The sequence below is a fragment of the Pan troglodytes genome, chromosome 9 (assembly GCF_028858775.2).
Source record: "Pan troglodytes isolate AG18354 chromosome 9, NHGRI_mPanTro3-v2.0_pri, whole genome shotgun sequence".
Classification (NCBI taxonomy): Eukaryota; Metazoa; Chordata; class Mammalia; order Primates; family Hominidae; genus Pan; species Pan troglodytes.
The window spans coordinates 107943900-107966317 of NC_072407.2; the positions used below are offsets into that span (position 1 = coordinate 107943900).

A 22418-nucleotide genomic window follows, 5' to 3' on the forward strand; every position below is an offset into this window, starting at 1 on the left:
GCCCTGCATTAGGACTGAAAATAGTATAAAGTACCCTAAAACACAGTTGTTACCCTCCAAGAGAAAGAAAAGATTTACATAGATCGTGTTGTAAAGTAATGTATGACTCAAAGGAAATATGAGTACTCAGATACTAGATCTTATTATTTAAAGAAGAAAGAGATAAACAGCATCTACAGTATCTGTGAAATACCTCATAAAGAAGATTCAGATGTATTAGTTTATAAATATTAGCAAATGAATAAATAAGTCAGTGAGTGATTACTGGAAAATGTTAAGAAATTCAGAAAGGCTAAGAGAAGGGGAAAAAGGAATTCCTGGTGAATGTTCTAATATGAGTTTGGAGTCAGTTCTGAATAAAATATAGTTAGGACTATAAGGAAACTAACCTGGCTGAAGGCAGAGAGAATCAGCTTGGAGGATTAGTTTGATTAAGAGACTAGACCTCTGTGTTAGACAAACCCAGCTTCCTATTTCACTTTTGCCATTTACTAGCCAATCAACTTTAGGCCTCACTATCCTCATCTGTAAAATGGAGATGTAATTCTACCATACGGGATTGTTGTGAGGATTCAATGAGAATCCTCTGTCTGGCTAAATAAAATATAATACAGTTATACTTTAAAAGAGTATGTAAGCTGAATTGTTGAGAAAGCTTGAATGTCAGAAAAGTTAGAATAATATCTTGGAGGCAATCATGAATTTGTGAAGATTTTTGACAAGGCATTCTAAAAAGCAGTGAAGCAAAGTTATTCTGACTCTGGGTAGCAGAGAATGGATTGAGAAAGCCAGTGGATCTGGTCTTGGGTGATAAAGGCTTCAACTAAAGTGATGCCAGTTTAATAGAAATGAAAATATAAATATGAGAGTCACTTGTCATAAAAACAGTTCTTAATGGATAATTGGCTAGAGGAACGGAAGGGAAATGAAAATTCAAAGATGAGACTGAGTTTTTGTGGTTGGGCCTTGTTATTTTGGTATTCATTTTTACAGTCCTATTTCTTCTGTGTAAAATCTCCTAATTCATTATACTGAAGCTTCTATATGGTACTGTTCTTGGGACCCAAGATTACATGTCTCAAAAGATTAGAACTTAAATCAATAAGAACTTTGTATGTATGAAAAAAAGACATTTTAACTTTGGAAGAAAATCTTACCATCTAGTTAAATCAAGTCATTTCATATAGATTATTGGTAATGCTTTTCAAAGAAAATTATCTACTACCCTTCCTTCTTGGGTATTTAGGCTGTATCTGTTCAGTTGACAAGACCACCTGCCTTTCAAGTTTTTTCTCAGCTCAAGGAGTATTTAGCCTGAGAGGATTGAAATTGCCATCTTACAATGGCTTCCAAAACTTAATCAGGCATAGACCCTACCAAGCCTGACAAACTTCCCAGGAAAAAGAAAATTTCCCGCAGAGAGCCATAGAAGGATGGATATATAGTTTAGCTATACAGGGAAGAGTCATGATAGGAAACAAAAGGTATCCTGGTACTGTAGGAAGAACACTGGACCAGAAGGCAGAAGACCTGCACCCCAGCTGGACTTTGATGGACAAGTCACCTAACTTTCATTAGGCCCCAGGGACTGCATCCTAGGGCCTAATAAGAAGGATGGGCATAACCTCTAACCTACATTTTGATTCAAAAATTCTGGGATTCTAAGTCTTTAAAGCAATTGATGAAAGTTTTTAGGAGTTAGCAAAGAATGGGAAAAGTAAAGATGATCCGTGGACCATGGAATGGAATTCTGGAAATCACATAAGGAGATGAAGAAATCAAGAGTCAGAGACAGTGGGGGAGTCCACACAGCAAATCCTGGACCAGGCAGGGCATCTGCATGAAAGACACAGTACTGTTGAACAGCTCCCATGCTGTTTATGTAACAGAGACCAGTTCTTATATTTTAAAATTGTATTTTACCTACTTTAAAGCAAATTTACTTTAGAATAATAATAACCACAACTTGAAAAATGAATGCTATTCAGAGATAACTTGAAGAACTTCACTAGCTAGGCATGGTCTCATTTGAAACAAAGCTTTCATATGTATAATTTGAGCACAGTGATAACAACAAGCGAATGGCCTGAGGCAGGGACTTTACTGAGTATAGTCTCAAACACCCCAAGGCCACCACAAATAAATAAAATGTGTGGTATGAAATATGAATAGTTGATATTTTCTCAATATTATATAACTAAAAGCATCTTTTCACATTTTTTAAAATTTTTATTGGTTTCACATTCAGTATTTAAAAATGGGAGTGGGTATGGTGGCTCACACTTGTAATCCCAGGCAGGTGGATCGCTTCAGCCCAGGAGTTCGAGACCAGCATGGGCAACATGGCAAAACCACATTTCTACAAAATATACAAAAATTAGCTAGGTATGGTGGTGTGCACTTGCAGTCAATCTTAGCTACTCAGGAGGCTGAGGTGGGAGGATCACCTGAGCCTCGGGAGGTCAGGGCTGCAGTGAGCCATGATCATGCCACTTCACTCCAGCCTGGGCAACAGAGTGAGACCCTGTCTCAAAAAATAAAAATAATAAAAAATTAAAATGTTCTGCATATGATGCAACTGTACAATGATCACAGATTGAGGCTAGTACTTTGGAAATCCCTTCTCAATAAATCAGTCTTAAAATCTCTGCTCTATTAAAATTCTGAGCCACCAGGTGTCATAGAAATGTTTTTATTTCGCTTACTTTTAATAGACAGACTTAGAAGTCATCACTATTTTTAAAATAAATGTTATTCGAATTTAGAACAGATATATTTTTAATCTGTGTTCAAGTTGCCCTTCCAAGGTCTGTGAACCCCTGAAATTATGTATAAGTCTGGGGTTTTGTAAGTTTTTGCATTTCTTCCTGAGAAAGTATTTGTACTTTCATTGAATTCTAAAAGAGAACCACGACCCAAAGTAGGTAAAAAAATTCTACTCTGTGACCTAAAATTGACAAAATCATGAAGCTAAGTTTCATGAAATATTTGTAAATATTACCTAAAAAATACTCAACACTAAAAATGTAATTAAAATTTAATTGATCACACTCCCTAGCTAATGCTCTGGCTAAGTTCCTGGGAGATATCCTAACAAAAATCACAAAGCTCCTTCAAGGAATAACATTCCTCAGATCCATGTCTCAACTAGAAATTAATCATGCAAATTCCAATGAACATGCAATTTAGAGACAATTGCTGGAATCCAGACAAGTATCTGTTTAACTTGTTCAGCTCTCCTTGACTCAACTTGGAATATGAAATACAAAGGTTTCCACACTAACTTAATTACATATATGTCATCTAAAACCCAAACCAAAGACACTAAATCCTTCCTTATCAAAGTAGTTTTCAAGTGCTCATTGCAAATCATGCTGGGTCTGAATTGTCTTTCCACTTACAAAAATTTTTCTCTCCTTATTTTAATATTAAATTCCTGATCAATAGTACCATTTAATGCAAATCTTACTTGTCATCGCATAGGCAAACTGGAGTAAAAACTCAGTATCTTTTCTAAAAACTTTTTGCATATATACGTAGAGCAATCTAGCCCAAATTCTGCCTTTGGAAATGAGTGCACAAATCCAATGAAGCAAAAAGAGCCTTGTGCTTGTCTACTGGAATGAATAATTTGGGAAGAAAAGTAATAACACAGCTACAAGTTAAATTGAAAACTTAGTGGAGCATTGATAATGCTGAAAACTGGCTACTCTTCGAGGCTAAATAGTCGACAAAGGGTAGAATTGTGAATGCAAAAGCCTTTCCTTAAAATTAGACATATTTAGTTCTTAACTCTTCATCATTTGACAGCCTATTGATTCTTATTTACGTTTTGTGTTTTCTTGATTAATAAAATAGTCATTTTTTCTCAGTAGGTCATTAATTGACTTTACACAGAGTTCTGGGGTTGTTGTAAATTCTCAGCTTTTTTGCTTACTTGCTCCATTCAGCTTTATCTGGAAGATGTCATTAATTAAACTACAAAAGTAAATACTACGTGATATTTGCTTCTCTCTACCTATTTCATCTTGTTATATGGAATATGCATAGAATTTTTATGAAACTACTGACAATGCAGCTATATTTAATAACAGAATGAATAGTCTATGTAGAGTTGGTTATTCATATTTCATGAAATTACTATTTTCTTATTAGCATGGTTCTGGGAAAACTGTAGCACATATATATGTATACACATACACACACACATATATATATACATACATACACACACACACACACACACACACATTTGCTGCTAACAAAGCTTAAATCAAATGAGTTTTCCAATCTGGAATTTTAGTTTGATTTCAAGAAAGGTATAAAATAAATATGTAGCATGATAGAATATAAAAATAAATTGTATTTTTTAACTCCTACAAAGAAATCCAAAAAAAGACTTTTTCTTAGGGTCTCTAATACTTGTTAGGGAAAGAACATAGTTGCTAGCCATAAATCTGTTTTTCTGAAAACAGAGATATAAACTCTTTCTTTTTTTGTAAATAGCACACTAAGCAGGACTCAAGCCTATTCAGTCACATTCATTTAATTCAGCCTAAGGGAAAAGACTCACCTTGTCTATATAAATATGTGTGAAACAGCAAGTCTTCTTTCTAGGCCACTAAGAGTTCTATTAACCTCCTGTAGCTCCTGTCTGATGGGGTATGTCTGCTAATTGATGCATTGCTCATACTTCTCTGCCTGACCTGTTCCCATCAAATAAAGTAGAGCCCTCATAGAAGCCAAATACATCACATGTCCTCCAGCCTGTGACTAGAGGGACAAAACCAACTGAACCAAAGCAAACCACATAATCAGGAACAATAAATGTTTTTCTAAGAACTTTAAGAATAACCCCTAATTTATATCTCAAATTTTATTTAATCCAAAATAGAGTATATTATTTGGCTTGAATAAAACAATTCCATAAGGTATTATATTACAAAATAACTGAAAGCTTTGTTTTTTACTAATTATTACAGTATCACTTTCCACTGCCCAGAAAATTTTGGGTGTGTGGGGGCATAAAGAACAAATGCAATTTAAGTTCATCATCATCTTACACCCAGAGATTGTGATTTGTTGTATTTTCTTTCATATTCTTTTCAACAATCAACATTATATATATGTATACTTATATATAAATGTATAGTTTATTCTCAGACTAAGATCAAAATGAACACACACTTGTTTCTTTTTCTGCTTAACATTATACTATAAGTACTCCCTCTTGCCATTGAAATTTTTTTAATGGTTATCAAACATCAATCATATGGATCATTGGTACTTATCAACACTATAACGCCAGAAGCTTTGTAACATATGGTACCCCAATTTAGAAAAACCTGATACAGTGGGGGTTAGGTCTGAGCATGAGTATTTGCAATATGCAGTTATTATACTCAAGTGAAAGTTGAGACCACTGGTGTATACCAAAATCTCCTTAATCTTCCCTCTTTTTGATAGGTATATTGCTTTCAATTTATATATATATATATAATGCTATATATAATGTTATACATATAATGCTATATATATAATGTTATATATATAAAATGCTATATATATGATGTTACATATATATAAAATGAGATTTATCATAAGTCATTTTGGCAGCACCTTTAATTTCTTAGGATTGATTGCTCTAAGGGGAATTATTTAATTAAGGGTGAGAATTGTTTTAAAGCTTTTGTTGTATAAAGCCAAATTATTTTCTTTTTGGTTTTTAATTCTTTTTTCTCCTTTTTTTAAAATTTCATCTTTAAAAAATGGGATATATGTGCAGAACGTGCAGGTTTGTTACATACGTATACAAGTGCCATGATGGTTTGCTGCACCTATTGACCCGTCCTCTAAGTTCCCTCCCCTCACCCCCAACCCTCCAACAGGCCCTGGTGTGTGTTGTTCCCTTCTCTGTGTCCATGTGTCCTCAATGTTCAACTCCCACTTATATGAGTGAGAATATGTGGTGTTTTGTTTTCTGTCCCTGTGTTAGTTTGCTGAGGATGATGGCTTCCAGCTTCATCCATGTCCCTGCAAAGGACATAATCTCATTCCTTTTTATGGCTGCATAGTATTCTGTGGTATATATGTACCATATTTTCTTTATCCAGTCTATCACTGATGGGCATATGGGTCGGTTCCATGTCTTTGCTATTGTACACAGTGCTGCAATAAACATGTGTACATGTGTCTTTATAGTAAAATGATTTCTATTCCTTTGGGTATATACCCAGTAATGGGATTGCTGGGTCATGGTATTTCTGGTTCGAGATCCTTGAAGAATCACCATATTGTCTTCCACAATGGTTAGACTAATTTAAATTCCCACCAACAGTATAAAAGCATTCCTATTTCTCCACAGCCTTGCCAGCATCTATTGTTTCCTGACTTTTTAAAAATCACCATTCTGACTGGTGTGAGATGGTGGTACCTCATTGTGGTTTTGATTTGCATTTCTCTAATGATCAATTATGTTGAGTTTTTTTCATATGTTTATTGGCTGTGTAAATGTCTTCTTTTGAGACGTGTCTGTTCATGTGCTTTACCCAATTTTTGATGGGACTGTTTGTTTTTCTCTTGTAAATTTGTTTAAGTTCCTTGTAAATTCTGGATATTAGACGTTTGTCAGACCGGTAGATTGCAAAAATTATCTTCCATTCTGTAGGTTGCCTGTTCACCCTGATGATAGTTCTTTTGCTGTGCAGAAGCTCTTTTTTTATATACATACTTTAAGTTCTAGGGTACATGTGCACAATGTGCAGGTTTGTTACATATGTATACATGTGCCATGTTAGTGTGCTGCACCCATCAACTCGTCATTTACATTAGTTATATCTCCTAATGCTATCACTCCCCGCTCCCCCCACCCCACGACAGGCCCCAGTTTGTGATGTTCCCTACACTGTGTCAAAGTGTTCTCATTATTCAATTCCCACCTATGAGTGAGAACATGTGGTGTTTGGTTTTCTGTCCTTGCAATAGTTTGCCCAGAATGATGGATTCCAGCTTCATCCATGTCCCTGAAAACGACATGAACTCATCCTTTTTATGGCTGCATAGTATTCAATGGTGTATATGTGCCACATTTTCTTAATCCAGTCTATCATTGATGGACATTTGGGTTGGTTCCAAGTCTTTGCTATTGTGAATAGTGCTGCAATAAACATACGTGTGCATGTGTCTTTATAGCAGCATGATTTATAATCCTTTGGGTATATATGCAGTAATGGGATGGCTGGGCCAAATGGTATTTCTAGCTCTAGATCCTTGAGGAATCACCACACTGTCTTCCACAATGGTTGAACTAGTTTACAGTCCCATCAACAGTGTAAAAGTGTTCCTATTTCTCCACATCCTCTCCAGCACCTGTTGTTTCCTGACTTCTTAATGATTGCCATTCTAACTGGTGTCAGATGGTATCTCATTGTGATTTTGATTAGCATTTCTCTGATGGCCAGTGATGATGAGCATTTTTTCATGTGTCTTTTGGCTACATAAATGTCTTCTTTTGAGAAGTGTCTGTTCATATCCTTTGCCCATTTTTTGATGGGGTTGTTTGATTTTTTTCTTGTAAATTTGTTTAAGTTCTTTGTAGATTCTGGATATTAACCCTTTGTCAGATGGGTAGATTGTAAAAATTTTCTCCCATTCTGTAGGTTGCCTGTTCACTCTGATGGTAGTTTCTTTTGCTGTGCAGAAGCTCTTTAGTTTAATTAGATCCCATTTGCCAATTTTTGCTTTTGTTGCCACTGCTTTTAGTGTTTTAGTCACAAAGTCCTTGCCCATGCCTATGTCCTGTATGGTATTCCCTATGCTATCTTCTAGGGTTTTTATGGCTTTTAGGTCTAACATGTAAGTCTTTAATCCATCTTGAATTAATTTTTGTATAAGGTGTAAGGAAGGGATCCAGTTTCAGCTTTCTACATATGGCTAGCCAGTTTTCCCAGGACCATTTATTAAATAGGGAATCCTTTCCCCATTGCTTGTTTTTGTCAGGTTTGTCAAAGATCAGATAGTTGTAGATATGCGGCATTATTTCTGAGGGCTCTGTTCTGTTCCATTGGTCTATATCTCTGATTTGGTACCAGTACCATGCTGTTTTGGTTACTGTAGCCTTGTAGTATAGTTTGAAGTCAGGTAGTGTGATGCCTCCAGCTTTGTTCTTTTGGCTTAGGATTGTCTTGGCAATGTGGGCTCTTTTTTGGTTCCATATGAACTTTAAAGTAGTTTTTTCCAATTCTGTGAAGAAAGTCATTGGTAGCTTGATGGGGATGGCATTGAATCTATAAATCACCTTGGGCAGTATGGCCATTTTCATGATGTTAATTCTTCCTATCCATGAGCATGGAATGTTCTTCCATTTGTTTGTGTCCTCTTTTATTTCGTTGAGCAGTGGTTTGTAGTTCTCCGTGAAGAAGTCCTTCACATCCCTTGTAAGTTGGATTCCTAGGTATTTTATTCTCTTTGAAGCAATTGTGAATGGGAGTTCACTATGATTTGGCTCTCTGTTTGTCTGTTATTGGTGTATAGGAATGCTTGTGATTTTTGGACGTTGATTTTGTATCCTGAGACTTTGCTGAAGTTGCTTATCAGCTTAAGGAGATTTTGGCCTGAGATGATGGGGTTTTCTAAATATACAATCATGTCATCTACAAACAGGGACAATTTGACTTCCTCTTTTCTTAATTGAATACCCTTTATTTTCTTCTCCTGCCTGATTGCCCTGGCCAGAACTTCCAACACTATGTTGAATAGGAGTGGTGAGAGAGGGCACCCGTGTTGTGCCAGTTTTCAAAGGGAATGCTTCCAGTTTTTGCCCATTCAGTATGATATTGGCTGTGAGTTTGTCATAAATAGCTCTTATTATTTTGAGATACGTCCCATCAATACCTAGTTTATTGAGAGTTTTTAGCATGAAGGGCTGTTGAATTTTGGTCAAAGGCCTTTTCTGCATCTGTTGAGATAATCATGTGGTTTTTGTCTTTGGTTCTGTTTATATGATGGATTATATTTATTGATTTGCATATGTTGAACCAGCCTTGCATCCCAGGGATGAAGCCCACTTGATCATGGTGGATAAACTTTTTGATGTGCTGTTGGATTTGGTCTGCCAGTATTTTATTAAGGATTTTTGCATTGATGTTCATCAGGGATATTGGTCTAAAATTCTCTTTTTTTGTTGTGTCTCTGCCAGGCTTGGTATCAGGATGATGCTGGCCTCATAAAATGAGTTGGGGAGGATTCCCTCTTTTTCTATTGATTGTAATTGTTTCAGAAGGAATGGCACCAGCTCCTCTTTGTACCTCTGGTAGAATTCGGTATGGTTTTGCAGTGGCTGGTACTGGTTTTTCCCTTCCATATTTCGTGTTTCTTTCAGGAGCTCTTGCAACACAGCCCTGGTAGTAACAAAATCCCTCAGCATTTGCTTGTCTGGAAAGGATTATATTTTTCCTTTGCTTATGAAGCTTAGTTTGGCTGGATATGAAATTCTGGGTTGAAAATTCTTTCCTTTAAGAATGTTAAATATTGACCCCCAATCTATTCTAGCTTGTAGAGTTTTTGCTGAGAGGTCTGCTATTAGTCTGATACACTTCCCTTTGTAGGTGACCTGGCCTGCCTCTCTGGCTGCCCTGAACAGTTTTCCCTTCATTTTGACCTTGGAGAATCTGATGATTATGTGTCTTGGGGTTGATCTTCTCATGGGATATCTTAATAGTGTTCTCTGTATTTCCTGAATTTGAATGTTGGCTAGTCTTGCTAGGTTGGGGAAGTTCTCCTGGATAATATCCTGAAATGTGTATTCCAGCTTGTTTCCATTCTCCCTATCTCCTTCTGGTACTCAAATCAATCGTAGGTTCTGTCCTTTTATGAAGTCTTGGAGACTTTGTTCATTCTTTTTCATTCTTTTTTCTCTTGTCTGTATGTCTTATTTCAGTAAGGTAGTCTTCAAACTCTGATATCCTTTCTTCCACTTGGTCGATTTGGCTGTTGATACTTGCAAATGCTTCACAAAGTTCTCATGCTGTGTTTTTCAGTTCTATCAGGTCTTTTATGTGCCTCTCTAAACTGGTTATTCTAGTTAGCAATTCCTCTAACCTTTATCAAGGTTCTTAGCTTCTTTGCATTGGGTTAAAACATGCATTTTTAGCTCATCGTAGTTTTTATTACCTATCTTCTGAAGACTCCTTCCATCAGTTCTCTATCTGATCTTCCATCCAGTTCTGCACCCTTTATGGAGAGACGTTGTGATCATCTGGAGGAGAATAGGCACTCTGGCTTTTTGGGTTTTCAGCATTTTTTCATTGATTCTTTCTCATCTTCATGAGTTTCTCTAGTTTCGTTCTTTTAGGCTGCTGACCCTTGGATGGGGTGTTTGTGGGGGACTTTTTGTTGTTGTTGTTGTTGATGCGGTTGTTGCTTTCTGTTTGTTTGTTTTTCTTTCAATAATCAGGGCCCTCTTCTGTAGGGCTGCTGCAGTTTGCTGGAGATTTACTTTAGGCCCTATTCATCTGATTTGCTCCTGTGCAGGGAGATGTCACTCAAGGAGGCTGGAAAGCAGCCAGGATGGCTGCCTGCTCCTTCTTCTAGGACCTCTCACCTTGAGGGGCACCAACCTGATGCCAGTAGGATCGCTCTGGCGATAGGGTGTCTGACAACCCCTGTTGGAGGGTCTCATTCAGTTGGGTGGCACAGGGAGCAGGACCTATTCAATGAAGCACTTTGTCCCTTGGTGGAGAGGGTGTGTTTTGCTGGGGGGAAACCCACCCATCTGAGCTGCCCGATTCCTCAGAACTACCAGGAGGAGAGGCTAAGTCTGCTGGTCCGCAGAGACTGCAGCCACCCCTGCCTCTAGGAGCTCAGGCCCAGGGAGATGCTAATTCTGTCCCTGAGCCTCTGACTGGAGTTACTGGAGATCCTGCGGGGAAGCCCCGCCCACTGAGGAAGAATGGGTCACGATTAGGCCTGAAGAGGCACTCTGGCTGCTGACTGCCACAGCCGGTGTGTTGGGCTGTGGGGACAAGTCTTGGGAGCAAGCTCTCCAGCCTCCCTGGCTCCAGCAGGGGAAAAGCACAGCCTGGAGCTATAGAAATGGGTGCTGCCCTTCCCCCACCCAGGTAGTTTAGCATGTTAGGCAATTGTGAGTCCCAGTACTGGCTGCCGCCCCTCCCCCAAGGAGCTGAAACGGCTTCGACAGCAGGCAGCAGCAGCTGGTGCTGGTTGCCCCTCCCCCCGGGAGTTCCGTAGGTTCAAGCAGATTCCAGCTGAGAGGCTGTAAGAATCTGCATGTTCCAAGGTTGGGACGCTAGGCCCCAGTGGCGTGGGTTCGCGAGTGGGACCTTCCCATCTGTGGGTTGCACAGTTCCATGGGAAAAAGCACAGTTTCCCCGGATGGGTGGCGTACTCACTCACCGCCTCCCGTGGCTGTGGAGAGGAGGTTCCCCTTCCCGGTGTGGGCCACCACACCACAGTGCTCTTCCTTCTCTCAGTGGGTCACGCCAGCCTTCTAGACAATTTTGATGAGAGAGAGCCTGGATACCTTGGTTGCCTGTGAAGGATTCACAGGCTTATTATGTTTTTTTCCGATGGAAGCCTCTGAACGCCACAGCTTCCAGTCAGCCATCTTGGCCCCGCCCATCCGATCTCCAGTTTTTAATTCTATCATCAGTGAATGAGAATGCCTGCTCCTCTTATTAAATCCTCGACTATACAAAGCATATCTTTATTTTTATCTTTCCTATTATGAATGGTGAGAAATGAATTTGCATTGCTTTAATGCACATTAGTTTTACTCCAAATAAGGCAGAATTATTTTTATATGATTTTAGTTTAACTTCAAATAAGGCTGAATTATTTTATATGATTTAAATTTCTTGCTACATAAGTTATCTATCCATGTTTTTTGCTGACTTTAAAGGAATGTTCTTATTTTTACACAATTTCTTTTTGTCACACAATTTTTAAGTGGTTTTAAACTATATTAAGATTTATTAAGGACTATGAAAAAAACCTCTCAGCCTCATTCAGGTAAATATTCTGGACATTTTAACACTTGATATTTAAATTTTATATAATGTAGTATGAAGAGAGCACTCCAGTGAAGAGGTCACAGGCCTTTTTGGGACCAGAAGTGTTTTGGATTTCAGATTTTTTTGGATTTTTTGAATATTTGCGTTACACTTACCACCAGTTCAGCATCTGTAATCTGAAAACCTGCAATCTAAAACATTTCCAAAAAACATTGTCTTAAGTGCCAACATGATGCTCAAAGGAAATGCACATTGTAGCATTTAGGATTTCGGATTTTTGGATTAGGGATACTCAATTAGTATAACTAATGGATACTTTCTTATAAGGATAATAATCCACTAACACAACTACACAGTAGTTAAGACAGATAAACTGCATTAATTCCATATACTATTGCCATCATAGCCAACAATAAAGTGTTCATCCTATTAAGTGAGATGGAATTGAATGTGTTTAAACCAGACCAAAGATAATACTGCAAGTTATTTGTTCTACAAACTACATATGTCCTGAATATCTTGTGGGCAGACAATGACTAAATCTAAGAAGCTGTATCATCAGTCCTTTAGAACAATGTTCACAAATCCAGGAAATCAGAAAAATAAAACTAAACTTTACTAAAACTTTTTAAATTTGCCCTGTTTACTTAGGTTGACATTTTATCAGATATACACTTTAATACCTCACCAACAGAGAAATCATACTGTAAGAAATATGATCTAGAAGTAAATATGAGTAAGGCATAAAAGTAAGCATAAAAGCATATCCAGAGCTATATAATTTAATGATAAGTTATTTGTGGAGGGGTAAAGAATAAGCAATAAATGTCTTAGGCTGGATTAAGCATGCTTTTCACAAGGAAATCTTACTTTGCACTAGATTAATGTGCCCAAAATTATTAATAATAAATGGAAAAAATTTACATATGTTAGTTCCCATAGTAAAGCTTTGGTTTTATATGACATTTCAACAAAATTCTCATTAACAAAAGTAAGTCTTAAATGCTAGGTTAGTAAAGTATGGATTTTCATAACCTAACTCATTTGAGGGAAATTCCAGGAATAAAAACTTTTGGAAGTTTTTCAGAAGTCCTGGAAGTTGATCAAGTGAGCATTTTCATTCTAGGCCCGAATCAAATTCCCTGTCATCTCATTACTATGAGAAAAGCTATTTGGGGAAGGGATTTTCTCACCTAGATTTTCGCTAAGGCATACAAGGCAAAGGCAAACACATTACCTTGAACCTATTTCAGTCTATGCAACGTCATTGTCAACACATCTGGTTCTCCAATATGGTTTAAACATCTAGAAAAAATGTGGTCCCTTGTTGCTTTTTCCTCCTCTTCTATTTTTTAATGGAAAGCAATTCATTTCAACTGACTTTGCAAAAGCTACATTTAACGCAATAAAGGGAATAATTAATGTAAGAAATAGCTAAAAATATTTTTCTTCTACATTTATCTGCTTGGCAGGTCACTATTACAGTGACACTGATATACTTAATCAGGGCAAGAATACCCCTTAGAATCAATATGAGTTTGTGACATCAATTTTGAAGTCTATGTCTGAAATATTTGAAGGGATTTCAAAAAAATAATAAAATGTGCTGCAGCGAGTATCTGCTTTCTACATCCCTCATTTATCTAACTTCTTATGGCTTCCTTAGCCTTGTTTATTATTACTTCTTTAGGATTTCACTTTCTTCTTAGCTTGACAAAAAGTACTTTTCAACCTAGTCCAGTAAAATGAGTGAAGTAATTATATACATATATATGTCATTGATGATTTTTATTAATCATAACATGTAGAAGTGATTCATTCTATAAAATAGAACAGATGTCCAAATGGTCATTATATACGTGGTTTATGTTAAAGTTTAAATAGCATTCTAAGGAGCCCTTTAGACCTAAACTTATTATGTGAGGGAATTACATCTTTAGTTAGACAATTGTAGAAAAACGCAGACACTTTTAACATGCACAGAAATCTTGAAATACTATCTCCAGATATTGATTACAAAATGCCTTCCACCATGCATCATTAAAGAAAGGTAAATTTCATATATGATGGTATTAAGTGGACTCTATTGAGGGACCACATGTTTCTGGAAGGAAAACATGTAGATTAATTGTGAACTGGGTAGTAACTTATCTATTGGTCCAGTGTATAAAATTACACACATATATGGATAGCAGTGTGAAACTAAACTGTTTTTACATGGCCTATTAGATGGTATTAGAAAGACAATGTTTTAGAATAATTTTGTAGAAAGCTTGATTCCAAACAATTTTCTCAACGTAAAGCTTTTTTTCCTTATCCATTCCTTTATTTTGCTTTTTAGTTTTCTATTGTGCTGTGAAACTGTCTTTGGATATGGTTAATAACCCTGTTAAATAACCCTCTCATGAAATAATTTTAGTTTTATCAGAGGAATGGTCTAAATCAACACAGAAAATAATTGGAATATTACTTCATTTTTAAAAATCTTCATATGAATGTTTAAGGCTAAAATAAAATGGATTATAAAAATAATTTTCTCCAAAATAGAGAATTTTAGTAGTTAACCTTAATTTATTGAAAGACAAATTTAGTTCCTCGTAGACACAAAATAAATTAAAACAATTCCTTTTTTCCCAGCAGAATTTTTAAAAAAATAGATGTCTCTATCTTCATTCCTACATTTCAATCTGGTCCTTTGGTGATTAAACTAACAACTTGATATTGTCACATTAGGAAGTACATGCATTATTTTACACCACTAATGTGGCACTTACTTGGAAATGTAGGAGTAGCTAATTATTTAGCATTCAGTAAATGGGCAGTCTTATTCTTAAGAAGAGTTAATACTAAAAACTCTTAAGTGTGTGGTTTACTTATGAGAACTGTTTACTCTCCAAGTGGATCAGATCATCACAAAATGGAAAAGCACGTTGTTGACCTCAAATAATATGAACAAATTTTAAGACAAGAAACACTTTAGTAGGCTAATTAGTGGTAAAATATGCAACACTTTTTATTAGTTGGCTAAATGTCATTTTGCTTGCAAATCAATTATTCAACTGCTATTTGATAATATGGTTGCTTTATTTTACCTATAATTCATTTGTCATTAAGTAATCACCAAACTCAGTGTTTATAAAATAGCATGTCACAAACGTTACCCAAATTCCCTCAGCATATGAGCCACTCCTTAAATTTAACAGAAATTTTATTAAATGATGGAAAAATCTCTTGAAATACCTATTGGGTCATTTAAAAACTGTAACTTGAAAGCAGGAAAGAAACCAAATGTATGGGAGGCAAAAGCCCATGACATGTTTTTTTGTTTGTTTTTTGTTGTTGTTTTGAGACGAAGTTTTGCTCTTGTCGCCCAGGCTGGGGTGCAATGGCGCAATCTCAGCTCAGTGCAACCTTTGCCTCCCAGGTTCAAGCGATTCTCCTGCCTCAGCCTCCTGAGTAGCTGGGATTACAGGTGCCCACAACCACGCCCAGCTAATTTTTGTATTTTTTGTAGAGACAGGGTTTTGCCATGTTGGCCAGGCTGGTCTTGAACTCCTGACCTCAGGTGACTGACCGACCTCCGCCTCCCAAAGTGCTGGGATTACAGGCGCGAGCCACCGCACCTGGCCCATGACACTATTTTTTAATCCTCCTAAAGAATAGCCAAAATAAGCTACCCTATTTCCCTTTAGAGAAAAACATGGAGGAAATCTAATCTAGTGGGTTTGTTTGCAAAGTCAGTATCACATGCAGCCTGACATCCTGGAGTTTAATTACTTAAACCATCAAATTGGATATGTAATCCTAATTTCCAAATAGCATTCAATGCCTTTAAGAATTAACACAAAATTTAGATGTAAGAATTTTTCCCTAGAGCTGCTGCTGTCTCTTGACTACCATGCAGCTTCTAGTCCATGAAGCAAATGATCAGGAAATCCTAGATTCTGCAAACAACTAAATCGAGCACACTAAACCCACATAAAAAATAAAGGGAGTAATAATTACTCTTTGTTTTCAGGGAATCAGTAAAGAAAAATTAGTGGCTTGTTTGATGGTTTGTATATGCCATTTTGTTTTTCCTTGTGGGAATGAATTTTAATTTCATTCTCTTTTGGATCATTGGCATTCTTAGAGGCAAAGGAATTCAAGACACAATTCTTTCTCAATTACTAGTAAATTCCCGTTTATTACTGTTTTGCCAAAAAAAAATCCATGTAATTGATTGATGATGAGATCAGTTATTTGACAATAAACGAACTATGAAAGTGAACAGCACCAAATACTGCATGTTTAATACGTTTGAAATTAGTTACAATTGCCTTTGGTTTGGACTCCGGAGGAAGGGGCTGCAGGATGGTAAAATGAGAGGTTTATTTAGCGTCTGGGAGAAGCTTATAAAGAGCTTAAGTCCTCATTCCTTCTAACATCTTAACAGCTGTGCAGTTTCTTACAAAATATGTTTTATCGTTTCAAGAAATGCTGTTAACCTCGCAGTTTTAAAACTGAATGAACAAGGCCTCTTGGACAAATTGAAAAACAAATGGTGGTACGACAAAGGAGAATGTGGCAGCGGGGGAGGTGACTCCAAGGTTAGCCTCAATGTCACCAAAAGCGGGTAAACAGTATGTAAAGTAATAGGTGCATCTGCTGGGAGACTTATGGTTTGGACCTCCTAATACCAGTTTAATTGCTAGTCCAGTCCCTTCACAAACTTACGTATGCAATTACTGTCAATGCAAAAATATTTGCAACCATTATCAATTTAGTGACACACTAACAAACCTAATGAAAATAGTCACTGAAAATCTCTGCCTTTGAAGAGGTTGTGGATCAGACGTTATAAGCCTATGAATCTCAATTTTGGAAAGTAGGAAGGGATGTAAGTTTCTGAAACAGCAAGTTAGAGAAGAGAGGGGAGAGAGCAGGGCGGTAAGCCTGTCTTGTTTTTTTTCACCATTACTTTACCAGAACTTCTACCAAATATTGCTCAGTATCAGCAATAACCTGACTCCACATAGACCTGTCTAGGGTGCCCACTAAAAAGTTTTCTCCATCTAAACTCTCAGGTTCTATTCAAGTTAAATAACAAATCAAAGGCTGTCATATGAACTACACATTTTTTGCCTTCCATAAATGGATCAAATTGCAAAATGATCAGGAAACAAAAACAAAATCAACTCAGCTTTGTCTTCACTTCATATCTTAACTCCAGCTTCCTAAAATAATAGTTTTTTTTTATTTCTAAGCCATATCTAAAGAACAAAAAAGTAGGCAATTAACAGAATATACTAGTGTCCCAGAGCCCTTCTTCACTATATATCAGTATTTTTAGACTTAAAGAAAACAGTTCATGGATGGGAAATTTCTCACCCGATCTAAAAAGCCTTTCAAATTAAGCTCACTTACATCTTCCCATCTAATAACTAGTTCTATTGCAGCAGGAGGAAGGACAAACTTTTGTCTCCATTCTAGGCACTGTCTTAAGGAGTAATAACTTATTTTATATTTTGGAGCTCCAACTGTCTGAAATTTTCTGATAGTTTTCATAAACATATAAATATATACATAGAGAAAAGTATTAAATTTTATACTAATAACCTAGCATTCTTTCATGCAAATTAGAAATACCAGAAAATATCATAGAATAACAACAGAGAAAATAAAAACAAAGATATTCTATTCCATTAGAAAAAACTTAGTTTTCAAATTTTTATTGTTATCACAAATACAAGAGAAGTAAAACACTGCTTTACAGATAAAATTTTCCACAAATATAAATAATGAAGTCCCATTTTAGCATGCATTAAAGATGTTTTCTGAAGAAAAATAAGCAAGCATAACAGAAACATATATATGTTAGAAAAATCTATGTAACAAAAGTCATTTTAATTTATTGAAATGAACTGGACAACTCAGTCAGATTTAATTAGCTTGTATCCAACTCATTATTTGGTACATAATGGACATTTTTATTTGTTGGACATAAATATTTGTTGTCCAAAAGAATAAATTTCTCTCTAACCCTGTAGTTTCCAAAATCGAATTGCTTCTTCTTATAGTTATGCAGTGACATTACTTTCACCAAACATGAACTACAAAATGTTTTAGAATGAACGCTATTTCAAATTTTAACAAGTAGGTTTCCAACATGTTATAAAAAATTAACATAAAATATTCTCCCAAAATGAAATACATTATGTTTTATTTTTTCCTCCAGGAATGTGTTTGTATACAAAAAAAAAAAAATCCACATAGGTTGTTATTGGTCTAAGGTTTATCAAGAGAATAGATTGTTGCACTCTAAATGTTAATAATACCCTACTCTGCATTTGTCATACAAGATGATATTTTAAATGGCCTGACCTAACTTAAATCGAAATAAATTACTAGGAGACAGTTGTTGCTTTTTCGTTTTCATTTTGTACCTTCTTCAGGTGACTGATTTTCTTTGTAAACTTACCTTACCCCTCCCATTTGGCCTGATCTTCATCAAAAGAGGTAAAATAAGGAGAAAAAGTCCTGAAGTGAGAAATGCAACTGACTCTAAAGCCTTTGTGTGTAAAACTAAAGCAGAAAAGACCAATGCTGCCAATTCAGTGCAGAAGGGAAAATACAGAGAGAACTCAGCACACACATGCTGAAATCCTGGCTTAGCTGACCTTCAAATACAGAATCTTGGTAGGAGAAAACTAACTATCCCAACAGTGACTCATCTAATGAAGAAGGGAAATATGGAAACCTGTACCACACATGGAAAGGTTTCTGTGAGAGAGCTGACTCATCTGTCATTCACAGGACTGTAACCTCTCCAGCCTTCCATTCAGCAGCAAATTATTAAACTTGTGTTTGAATGGGGCCATGTGCCAGTACCTGTGTAGAAACAGAGAATTACCACTGTTCTTTCCCTCAAGGAGCTCATGATTTAATATAAGGAACAATTAGACTATTTGGGGTCGCTGCAGCAGCTTCCCTGTCACACTCCAGGCCGTGCAGTAATTAGCATCCCCGTCACACTCCAGGCCGTGCAGTAATTAGCATCCCCACTCACCTGACAGCCACTCTCAGTGCTGTGAAGTTCTGACCATAGCAGTCCTCAGCCAAGAGGCTTCACCTTGAAAGGTAAAAAACTAACAACAGATATGAAGAACAGGGTCCTGCATCTTACACGAAATAAATTAAAGCAGAAATGCATGACTTGTGGGGTACAAATTCCTTCATTTGAAAACTTGATCCTTTGATAGTGTTCATATGAGTTAATATTATTGTGATATGGTCCTGTTTTATGGTCATAAGAAATTCATACTCACTCTTGGGAATAAAATAGCAAAAATTTACTACTTGACAATGAATGAGCCAATTTTAAAATATTGATTGCAATGTCTAAAATGTATTCTCCACTTTGGTTAACCTAGTATGGTTTAGTCAAAGCACAAACCATACAAAGAATTTTAGGCCAATTTTTATGCCAGTTATTCAATCCTGGTTCTAGTTAGAAATTTTGGCAACAGCTGCAACCATCAATCACCCATTATTACAGTTACAAAATTATTTTTTCTGTTAATTCTATACTTTATTCTGCTTCTACATGTGTAAAATATGCACACTCATAAATGTGGATATTCATATAAAATTATTTTGTAAGTGTGATTATACCAAATAATGCTATCTCTAGGTATTATATTTGGTCGTGCACTTCCTGATAATTTGGCCCTTTGAAGAATACAGCCCATTTCTGACTTTGATAGATGCTATACTTAGAAATAAGCCGCTTTCCTCTATCACAGCCATGACAACCAATGCAAGAATAAAGGAATTAGTACAGAAAATATGCATTCATCAGCAGGAAAAAATGGAAAGGAAAAAAAGTTGTAGTAAACAAAAAACACTAAAGGAATCTAGCCCTTGGAGAATGACTCTCCCAGTAATGAATTCCTTGTTCTGATAGTCCACCAGTTGAACATTAATTATGGTTAATACTAAATATCTTATATTCAAAGTGTTAATCTAATCCTCTAAAACCGGGTTACAGGTGTGAAATAGCAGAAAGGATAAAGAGGCCAGAGGGAAAAAGAAGGCCATAGGAGAAAAGACTACTTTAAGAGGGGAGAGAGAAGCCTAATGCAGTCTTCATCTTATTCACAATTTTGCCTTCAATTGTCCCTTCTTGAAGAAACTTAAAGGAAACTCTCGAACTTTCCTCCAGTTTTCAGCACTGAGTCCTCCTCCTCCCAGCCCACCCCATTCAAGAATTGAAATATAGGATAATATAGTTTAGCACCCATGTGTTACAAAGGCTTTGGGGAGCTTGCCTGGGGACCTAAAAACCCTTAGAGTATCAGTTCAAGAAAAAAGCTTGCTCTGGATTCAAAAATCTTGCTCTGTCATTTTTCAAATTGAGCTACTTTATAGAGCACCTACTCTGAGTCAGCTACTCTGGAAAATACCATTTTACAGAGATAAATGAGATGTGACTTCTGCTCTCAAAGGATTTGCAGGTCACTAGTAAACCCACAGTTGTGGTTATTGTAACAATCACGTCACAAATGGGGCTTGGGGGTCAGGTGCAGAGAGTAGTGGTTGGTATGGACAGGAAAACCTAGATTAACTGGGTTTAAAATAACCAGGCACCCCAATTAACCATAATCCTCAACTCACCCCACCCTCAAATTCAGCTTTTAGTAGAAAGTATTAAATCATGCTCATGTCAGATTTTAATCTAAAAAACAACATAATATTCTAGGATCATGGCAAATGTATATTACTTCTTCAGTGGAACAATGAACCTAAGCCATAGTAATATAACATTGAAACAAAATTTAAATTATATCCCGAAACCATATAAACAAAAATAAAAATTTGTATTTTAGAATTTTTTTCAAAACTAACCATACAAAAAAAATGGGTTTTAGTTTAACCAGAAGGCCCAATTAACTAGAAACATCATTTTGTGAGTCTTCTGCTATTAATATTTTTAATTGCAAAAGCTATGAAGTCATACTATCAGGAATCCTGATTAGGCTACTGCCTCGTTGTGTAACTTGCTGAATTAAGCTCCCTGTGCTTTGGTTTCCTCATTTGTAAAATGTGAATGATGTTAGTGAACATGAAAAATGCTTTTAACCATGCCTGGTACATAGTAAATGCTCAGTAAATGTTAGCTGTCATGATCACCATCATTCTTAATGCATTTCCTAGTTGTGTAGTTAGGTTTTTGGAATGAATCCCCAATAAATGCATGTCTTGTAACTCCAGATGCACTCAGCATTTCCTAGAAGAACTGAGGCACATTAGGGGATACAACCAGGCAAAATGTCCAGAAGAATATGAAAAGTCTGTCTTGGGACGAAATGAAAAACCAATAAGCCAACAAAATGGTAACAACAAAGGATCCTGAAACTTTCTGCTTTCCATTCATCATCTTAGCCTTCATATTGTAATATGGGAGTGAAAACTGAAAGAATTATTAAATTCCTTGGAATACTGATGCCAGGTAATGACTGATGTCCTCCTCCCTGAAACTCCTAATACAATATTTAGTGTTGAAGGAATCAAAGATGGTAGAGGAGACAAATAGAGTCTCTAATAAATATAAATAGAGTCTTCTTATAAGAGGAGTTTGTCTATTCAGAAAAATCTTGGTTACCTCTAACCTGTCTTTTTTGTTGCTAAGAATTTGTGGAATATATTATAGTCACTTCACCTTGTACTTAAAGTACATTAATATGCTTTAAGATTCAAGATAGATGAAAAGATAAATAGATGATAGATTCAAGATAGACAAGATAGATGAAAATTGCTTCTGGTGATATTATTTATGTTAAAGACTGCAATTTAGAAGGAAAGTATCATCATGGGCTTATGCTTTAAAATAATTATTTACATATTTGTCTCCTGATGACCTTCCTCTGCATAAGATGGTCTGTTGTAACACTGAAATCACCCGCCTTTTTCAATTAGGTTTTGGATGAAAGCGGTCAAGAAGTCAATTTAATGATGGATACTGTAGACATACTTTTATGGCATAAAGTCAAATACCATGAGCTGAATCATAATGCATGCAAGGAATGAAATCAGTCCTACCTAGCTTCTATTTCAGTCTGTCTGTCAACCTGCAGCCACTTCCTTAATTTTGAAAGAGAACAAAAAGAAGCTTCTGGATTTTGAATGGCTGCCACATTTATGTGGGGAAAATGGTAAATGTTCCAGAAACCCAACCAAGGCCAATAGTTTTGGATTCACAGTAATTGCATACATTTTATTTAAAAATCCTCCCTAGCAGTATGTGCCTGTTACCTAAAGCGATGGAGCAGGCCCCAGTTTTATGTCTGATTCTAAACCTGGGCCTACAGTACAAGACATAGCACCTACTGTGGCCTCTGCTCTGTCACT

At 36.3% G+C, this 22418-nt stretch overlaps 1 protein-coding gene and 1 long non-coding RNA gene across 8 annotated transcripts in view; one reads left to right on the forward strand and one right to left on the reverse strand.

Moving 5' to 3' along the window:
* The window catches only part of LOC134807375 (uncharacterized), a 57255-nt gene extending 45344 nt beyond the window's left edge, over positions 1-11911 (reverse strand). The window contains exon 1 of the long non-coding RNA XR_010147665.1: positions 11413-11911. This is a non-coding gene — a long non-coding RNA (uncharacterized LOC134807375). The remainder of the gene's footprint in view (positions 1-11412) is intronic.
* The window catches only part of GRIA4 (glutamate ionotropic receptor AMPA type subunit 4), a 374575-nt gene that overhangs the window by 341919 nt on the left and 10238 nt on the right, over positions 1-22418 (forward strand). For 5 of the 7 annotated variants that reach the window (XM_016921906.4, XM_016921903.4, XM_016921901.4 and 2 more), the window contains exon 15: positions 16504-16618. The exons of the other annotated variants lie outside the window; for them this stretch is intronic. In XM_016921906.4, the coding sequence (XP_016777395.1) occupies positions 16504-16618 (115 nt within the window). The remainder of the gene's footprint in view (positions 1-16503; positions 16619-22418) is intronic. 7 annotated transcript variants of the gene reach the window in all.